The sequence below is a fragment of the Balearica regulorum genome, chromosome 29, assembly GCF_011004875.1.
Source record: "Balearica regulorum gibbericeps isolate bBalReg1 chromosome 29, bBalReg1.pri, whole genome shotgun sequence".
Classification (NCBI taxonomy): Eukaryota; Metazoa; Chordata; class Aves; order Gruiformes; family Gruidae; genus Balearica; species Balearica regulorum.
The window spans coordinates 1,661,974-1,669,872 of NC_046212.1; the positions used below are offsets into that span (position 1 = coordinate 1,661,974).

General features: G+C 71.8%; 2 protein-coding genes across 3 annotated transcripts; both read left to right on the top strand.

The window, feature by feature from the left end:
- DHH (desert hedgehog signaling molecule) lies at positions 1 to 4,446 on the top strand. Of its 2 annotated transcripts, none has more exons than XM_075737803.1 (3): positions 1 to 529; positions 1,993 to 2,323; positions 2,990 to 4,446. In XM_075737803.1, exons 1-3 carry the CDS (start codon positions 218 to 220, stop codon positions 3,655 to 3,657), a joined length of 1,311 nt encoding a protein of 436 aa, XP_075593918.1. In that variant the 5' UTR covers positions 1 to 217; the 3' UTR covers positions 3,658 to 4,446. The 2 variants fall into 2 exon arrangements, with proteins under 2 accessions (XP_075593918.1, XP_075593919.1); XM_075737804.1 differs by having other exon boundaries at positions 2 to 529; positions 2,062 to 2,323.
- Positions 4,447 to 4,996: 550 nt separating this feature from the next.
- On the top strand, positions 4,997 to 7,227 carry RHEBL1 (RHEB like 1). Its single transcript, XM_075737570.1, is given in 6 exon segments — positions 4,997 to 5,121; positions 5,354 to 5,481; positions 5,720 to 5,784; positions 5,866 to 5,931; positions 6,067 to 6,241; positions 6,309 to 7,227. Coding segments are annotated over 6 exon segments (816 nt in total). The 3' UTR covers positions 6,566 to 7,227.
- The last annotated feature ends 672 nt before the right edge of the window (positions 7,228 to 7,899 follow it).

Here is a 7,899-nt window from a genome sequence, read left to right on the forward strand (position 1 = left end):
GGGGGGGGTGGGGGGGTGTCAGTCGTCCCGGGCGGCCGCGGATCCCGCAGCGGCGACGGGGCCGTGGGTGTGAGAAGGAAACGGCGCCGACCCGCCCCTGGCACCGCGACCCTCTAAAAGCCCCGGGGCCGCCGCACCGGGACCATGCCCGCCCCGGCCGCCCGTGCCCCCGGCGACTGAGCTGGGCCCGCGGAGGCAGCGGGGCCCGGCGGCCGGGATGCCCCGGCGGATCCCGCTCGCCCTCGGCCTGCTCGGCCTCGCCGCCTGCCTGCTGGCCGCGCCGGCGCTGGGCTGCGGCCCGGGCCGGGGCCCGGTGGGGCGGCGGCGGTTGGGGCGGCGGCAGCTCTCTCCGCTGCTCTACAAGCAGTTCGTGCCCAACGTGCCCGAGCAGACGCTGGGGGCGAGCGGGAAGGCGGAGGGCAAAGTGCTGCGGGGCTCGGAGCGCTTCAGGGACCTGGTGCCCAACTACAACCCCGACATCATCTTCAAGGACGAGGAGAACACGGGGGCGGACCGGCTCATGACCGAGGTGGGGGCTGCGCCCGGCCCGGCCCGGCCTCGCTCCCGGGGGCGCGGGCAGGCGGGGGCGGCGGGGGGTGGGCGAGAGCGCACCGACCCTTCCCGGGGGACACGGACCCTCTCCGAGGCGCACGGACCTTCCCCGGGGCGCACGGAGCCTCCCGGGGCGCAGGGTTCCCCCCGGACCGGACGGTGCCTCGCCCCGGTCCCCGTCGCGGTTCCCCGGCCCTTGGCGGCGGCGCGGTAGCACCCGAGCCCCGGGACGGGGCGGTCGCGCCGCGTTGAGCATTAAGGACCCGCCGTCGGGGATTAACGTGGCGGGGACGCGCCGGGGTCCGGCCGTCGCCCCGAGGGCACGGGGTACCGGCGGCTCCGCTTCCCCAGCGACCCCGCGCCCCGGCTCCGGGCCGGTGCCGGCGGGGCGGCTCAGCGGGGACGGGGCGGCCGCGGCACCCGTCTCCTCGGGGGAGGTCTGGGGCGGCGGTAGCCCGGGACGCGCCGCGCCCCGCCGGGATGCTCGCGGTTGCCATGGCGACGGGGGATGCTGGCGAGTGGTCCAGGCGGCGCCGGTGGCTCCTGCGGGCCGGGGCGGCGGGGCCCGGCGGGGCCGCGGGCGCGGAGCCGGCCCGGGGTGCGGGCGGCTGAAAGGGCCCTTTGTGGCCGTGCCGGCATTCCCGGGGCCTGAGGTCAGCGCCGGGCTGGAAGGCGCCTATTGTCGCCGGGCCGGGCCGGGCCGGGCCGGGCGCATTCCTGCCCCCCCGCCTCTGCCGCCTCCCCGGCCCGGCCGCCCCGGGCCCGCTCCCCGCACTCCCGCCCCCGCGGCCCCGCGCTGCCGGGAGCGGCTTTGTTGCACGGGGGGCACCGGGGCGTGAAGGGACGCTGCGACCTCACCGGCTGCCTGGGGGGGGACGGGGGGAGCTCCGACCCCTACACCCCACGTAGGTGCTGCCGCTGCTGACGGGGAGAGGGACCCCGGAGCCGCCCGGGATCCCCTGCCATCGCCCTCGGCTCTGGGCACTGGAGACCCGGACCCCCCCAATGTCCCTCCCCAGACCCTGCTACCCACCCCGCCCTCTCTGACCGGCGCTGACCCCCCCCCGGTGCTGCTCCGGGACTCGGGTCTGCTTCAGGATCAGCTGCACCCCCCGCTCTGCCCCCCAGCCCCTCCACCGGGTTAATCAGTCACAGCCACAGCCGGGGGGAAGGTGACACTGTACCGGTCCCCAGCCCGGTCCCCTGCCCGTTGTGCCTGGCTGCCCATGCCGGGAAGTGGCTCCACCACGGGACCCTGGGGCACGTTAACGTTCAACCTGCGCCCAGCCGGGGGGGGGGGGGGGGGGGGGGCAGTTCAGCCATGCCCGTCTCTCTGCCCGGGGGGGTGGGGAACAACCTGTCTGCTCCCAAGCAGCAGCCCCTTTGGCCTCCCTCCAAGCCCCACGCAGGGCTGGTGTCTGTCTGTCCATCTGCGTGCAGGACCCCGTGGGGAGTGGACCAGGTGCTGCAGCGGGGCTGGGGGTGACACCGGTGCTGGTCCTCCCCCAGCGCTGCAAAGAGCGGGTGAACTCGCTGGCCATCGCGGTGATGAACATGTGGCCGGGGGTGAAGCTGCGGGTGACGGAGGGCTGGGATGAGGATGGGCACCACCTCCCTGACTCGCTGCACTACGAGGGCCGGGCGCTGGACATCACCACCTCTGACCGCGACCGCCACAAGTACGGCATGCTGGCGCGCCTGGCTGTGGAGGCTGGCTTCGACTGGGTCTACTACGAGTCCAAGGCACACGTCCATGTCTCCGTCAAAGCAGGTACCACACGGGGTGGGGGGGGGTGCTGCCAGAGCGGGGGGCTGCTGTCCCCATAAGTATCCCACCCTGTGGCCCCGCAGCCCCTCTGCTCCTCCTTGGCATCCCAGATCCGCGTGGGATGCAGCCCTGCTCCGGCTGGTGTCCGGCCCCAGCGGGTTCAGCCCGTGTCTGGCCCCAGCCCAGCTCCCCCCAGCCTTTCCGGCCACCAGATTGGCAAAAAACACACTTCCTCCCCCAAATTCTGCTTGGCTGGAGCCACCCTCGCAGTTCAGCTCCCAGTGCGGGGCACAGCGAGGATTGTTAAGCCGGTCCAGACAGCCTCAGCCCAGCCCGCAGCCCCCAGCCCCACAGCTGCTCTGGCTGGCAGCCCCCGGCCGGCTCAGAATGAGAGTCGACAGAAACTGAAAGTGGCCGTAAATGTCACCGTTCCTAGCCCCGAACAAAGGGCGTCAGTGCGGGGCAGACAAAGGGGCCCTGCAGCACCCGGCCTCCCTGGGAGCCGGGTGCAGGAACTGGGGGGGCTTTGGAAAATACCCGCTTTGTTCCGGAGGTGGTTTGGGGGCCCCGGGGGGCGGCTCCGCTCAGGGCCGTTTCCCCTCTGGAGGTGGCGGCTGGTGGAGGTGACCGGCAGGGACGGGGGACCCACGGCTTTCTCTCTCCACCCAGATAACTCACTGGCTGTCCGCACCGGCGGCTGCTTCCCCGGCCACGCCACCGTGACTCTGCGGAGCGGCGAGCGCCGGGGCCTGGCCGACCTGCGCCAGGGTGACTGGGTGCTGGGCGCGGAGCCAGGCGGGCGCCTGGTGCCCACCGAGGTGCTCCTCTTCCTTGACCGTGACCTGGGCCAACGCGCCTCCTTCGTGGCCATTGAGACGGCCAGCCCGGCGCGCCGGCTGCTCCTCACCCCATCCCACCTGGTCTTCACAGCCCGCGGGGCGGCCAACGGCACGGCCACCTTCCTGCCCGTCTTTGCGCGTCGCGTGCGACCGGGCGACGCGGTGCTGGCGCACGGTGCCGGCGGGCAGGGGCTGCGCCCCGCGCGGGTGCTGCGGGTCTCACGGGAGGACGGTGTGGGGGTTTTCGCCCCCCTCACCTCCCATGGGACCCTGCTGGTCAACGGGGTGCTGGCATCCTGCTATGCTGTCCTGGAGAGCCACCGCTGGGCCCACCGCGCCTTTGCCCCTCTCCGCCTCTTCCACGGGCTCCTCTCGCTGCTGCCTGCCCGAGCCGAGGCAGGCAATGGAACCGTGCCGGAGGCGGGCATGCACTGGTACTCCCGCCTGCTCTACCGCCTGGCGGGGGGCGTGCTGGGCCATGAGGCCCTGCAGGCGTAGGGCTCCCCAGCCCCCCCCCCCCCCAGTCGCCGCACTGCAGATCATGCCGCACACTGGACACGGGGGACTCCGGCCTTGGGGCCCCCTTGGACCCAGGGAGGAGGGATTGGGGCCCCACGGGGAGGTTGGGGTGCCTCTCAGCTGAGCGCTGCCCAGGGGCGTGGGGTGGTGGGGACGGGGTCCCTGGGACAGGGTGTTATGGGGTGGCCCAGGGCCCTGGGTTCAGCCCCGTCCCTGTCCTGAACTCCCCCCACCCCCCCCCAGCACTGCCAAGTGCCTGGCTGGGTCCCCGTGCCCCGAACCCTCACACGCTCCCCCTGTATTTATTGCTTTATTAACTGCTGGGGCTGGGATTGCTGCCCTGGCCTGGGGCCACATCCAGCCCAAGGCGGGATGCTGAATCAGCATCTGGCAGCAGCTCCTGCCAGTCCCCCAGCTCTGGGTCTGACCCTCTGCGTCCCTGTCCCCGTCCCCGTGCAGCTCCGCGCTGCGGGGCGGCTGGACAGGGTGTCTGCTGCGGGCGCAGGCACCCTGCGCCGGCCCGGCTCTAACCGTGCTAACCGCTAACCCACCCTGCTTGAGAGTTTTATTTTTCTATTTATAAATGGTAATATAAATGTCCCCCACGCCTGCCCGCCCAGGCAGTGGGGCCTGCCCTGTGGGGCGGGGGGGGCAGCCTGCTTTTAACCAATTCTGTTTAAAAAAAAAAAAACCCAAACCCCAACAAACTACTATTTAATTGTTTGGATAAATAAAGAGACTCTATGGCCCTGCTGGAGCCGCGGCTGGGAGTGGGGGGCTGCGCAAAGCCTGGCTGGGGGGCCGGGGCGGGGGGGAGCTGGGGCTGCGAGCAGGCGTCCCGGGGGGCTGGGGTATCCCGGGGGGGGCTGGGGGGGTCCCAGGGGGGCTGGGATATCCCGGGGGGGCTGGGGGTCCCAGGGGGGCTGGGGTATCCCGGGGGGCTGGGATATCCCGGGGGGGCTGGGGGGGTCCCAGGGGGGCTGGGGTATCCCGGGGGGCTGGGGTATCCCAGGGGGGGCTGGGGGGGTCCCAGGGGGGGCTGGGATATCCCGGGGGGGCTGGGGTATCCCGGGGGGGCTGGGGGGTCCCAGGGGGGCTGGGGTGAGGATCTCGGGGGCAGGAGGTGGGAGTGGGTGTTGCCAGGGGTCCCCGAGGGTCCCCGGGCCGGGGCAGTGGGGGCAGGAGGCGGGCGGCCCCCCCCGGCCTGCTCAGGTGTGCGGCCACCACGTGGCCCCGGCCGTTCCCTCCGTTTTCATGAATGGAACCCCGGCGGCCAGTGCGCCTGCGCCACCGCCGCGCTCCGCCCCCTCTGTGCCGCATGGCCAATGAGAGTGAGCGGGAGGGTGATGTTGTGGTCACGTGGGGCAGCCGGTGTAGTGGCGGCGGCACCGCCCCCGCCGGTTTATGTCGCCGTGTGCCGCCGGTCAGGGTGCTCGTCCGCGGGTACCGCGGCGTGGGTCAGTGCGGGGGGGGGCGGGCGCCCCCCTCTGCCTCATGCTGCTCCGAGGGGACCCTGCCCGGGGTGGTGCGTGGGAGCGGGGCTGCCCCGCAGGGCACTGCCCGGGACCGGCGGCGCACGGGGTGGGGCTGTGCTTGGCCCCTCGTGGGTGATTTCCCGCCGCCGCGGGCTCGGAGCGTGGCGGCTCCGCACCCCGGGAAGGGCTGGTGAGCGCAGAGGCATCGAGGCGGTTCCCTTCCCCGGGTCGGGCTCCTTCCCCCCCCCGGGGTGGCCCTCTGCCCCCCCGGGCAAAACCTCCCTGGCCCGGCAGTTCGTGGGGCGCTACGAGCCCGCGGTGGAGAGCAGTGAGTGCCACGCTGGGGAGGGGGAAGCTGCCTGTCTGGGGTCCCCCTTCCTGTTGTCTCTGTGGGGCTATGGGGGATGAGGACAGATGTGTCCCCAATTCTGGGCTGTGCCCCAAAACCTTGTGCTGGGGTCTGAGGCACCCCCGGAGTGGGGTGGAGGGGAGGCTGGTCCCGGGGGGGGTGTGGGTGGGGGGGTGTGTGTCCAGGCAGCTCCACTGACCTGGTGCCACCTCTGCAGCCTACAAGATGGTGGTGATGGGCAAGGATGAGTTCTAGCTCCGGGTGGTGGACACAGCCAGGCAGGTAATGTGGGGGACCCGGGAGGGGGGGTGAGGGGCTGCTGGCCCCAGGGCCACCCCTGGCACTGCTCCTGCCCTCCTCCAGGATGAGTACACCATCCTGCCCCACTCCTTTGTCATCAGCATCCACAACTACGTCCTGGCGTACTCAGTGACGTCCCTACTCAGTGACGTCCCTGCGGTCGTTAGGGATGCAGCCGCTCTCCCTGCTGGGTCGCCCCCATGCCGCTGGGGCTGGGTCCCCTCGGCGGACCCCGGCGGGGGCAATGCTTGGATCTCCCTGTAGCTTCCAGGTGGTGAAGACCCTTCACAACAAGCAGTGCGAGAGCTGGGGGAAGATGCAGTAGGTGCTGACCCTCCCAGGGAGGGCAGTGCCTGGAGGGGCCGGGCCCTCACCCCTCCCATGCCTGCAGCGTGCCCGTGGTGCTGGTGGGGAACAAGGCAGACCTGTCCCTGCAGGGGTAAGGAGGGCTCTGGGGGTCCCATCCCCTCCTGCTGTCGTGTCATCCGCCCGTCCCCCCTCCTGAGGACCCAGTGGCCCATCCTGCTGTGCCTCCGGCCGGAAGGTGAAAATGGATGAAGGGAAGAAGCTGGCAGAATCGTGGGGGACCATCTTCCTCAAGTCCTTGGTCAAGGAGAGTCAGGGCTGGGGCAGGGAGACAGATTCTTCCTGGGTGCTGGGGCTGATGTCCCCTCATCCCCAGGTGATCTTCACAAAGATCGTCGAGGAGATGGACCAGGCAGATGACACCTACAGCAGACTGACCGGCTGCCACCTGACGTGAGCCCTGCCTGGGGCCGACGTCCCATGGGACCTTCCCCCAGACCACAGCAGCGGCTTTGAGGGGTCCGGGGCGACGTGGCCCTGCAGTTGTACAGGACCCCTCGCTTTGCACAGGCTGTGGGGCTCACGAGGGGCTGGGAGTGGGGTGGAGGTTCCATCCCGGCTGGGGAGCACCCCCTGCTTGGAGCTGCTGCCCCCCCCCCCCCCCCCCTTGTGCACAAGGACACGCTGGGGCCGTTCGTCCGCCGGCCGCAGGGAGCAGGGGCTGAATGCGGGTGTTGTTCCCGGCACAGGGCTGCGGGCTGGCTCTGCCGTGCTGGCAGCCGCTGCTCGTGGGAGTCAGGGCCGTGGGGCCGGAACAATTAAATGTTGTTTTGTCTGTAAACCCTCTCCGAGTCCAGGCTGGGGGGCTGCTCCTGCCCTGGGTGGAGAAGGAAGGCGAGGCAGTATGTGGGGATCCCCCAACACCTCAGCATGGGGCTCCCCTGAATGCGCTGTGGGGCAGAGCGCCTGCCCCCCATGGCGCTGAGCACCCAGGGCCTTGGCTGGGGCCCCCCGCAGCCTCGTCCCCCCAGAGAGCCGCAGCCTGGGCTGGGGGGGGCTCTGCAGGGCTGGGGTGCCCGCTCTGGCTGCGGTTTCCCCATGTGGCTTATCTCCACCCAGTCAGGCTAATTACTGCTAATTACCCAATTACGCTGTTAGAGAAGAGCAGGGAGCTGCTGAGGAGGGAAGTGGGGTGTTGGGGTGCGGGGGGGGGGGACACACACTCTGTGCCCCAATGGCCGCTGCTGGGATGGAGAGGGGAGTGGGCGCTGGGGTGTTGCACCGCCCAGAGTCCCGTCCACCCTCCGACCCCCCCACTCTGGGTCTGGGGGCTCAGGCTGCCGGGGGGAGCCCTTCACCCATCCCGTACCTGTCCTTGATCCCTCCGGGGCTGGGGGGGTCCTCGGCTGTGACCGAGTGGGGTCCCCACGCCCCGGGCTGATCCGGGAGAGGAGCCGGGCAGAGCCGCCGCCTCGATGCGGGGCCGCTCGGCCCACGGGTGCCCCCGCTCGGGGGAAGAGGGGGGGGGCGAGGGGGGGGGCCCTGGCTGCCCGGTACCGGGAGAGGCCACGGACACCTGGCGTCGCCCCACGCGTGCTCAGCAACACGCGCGTGCCGTGGGGCGTTCGGGGAACAGCGCGGGAGCCAGGACCGGGCAGGGCAGCTGCTCCCGGTGACACCGAGGCCGGGCGCGGAGCCCTCCCTGCGGCCACCCGCGTCCCCACCAGAGCCGCTCCGGTCCCCCGGGGGGGGGGGGGGGGGGCGGAGCCACCGCCGTTGCCCGGTGCCGCC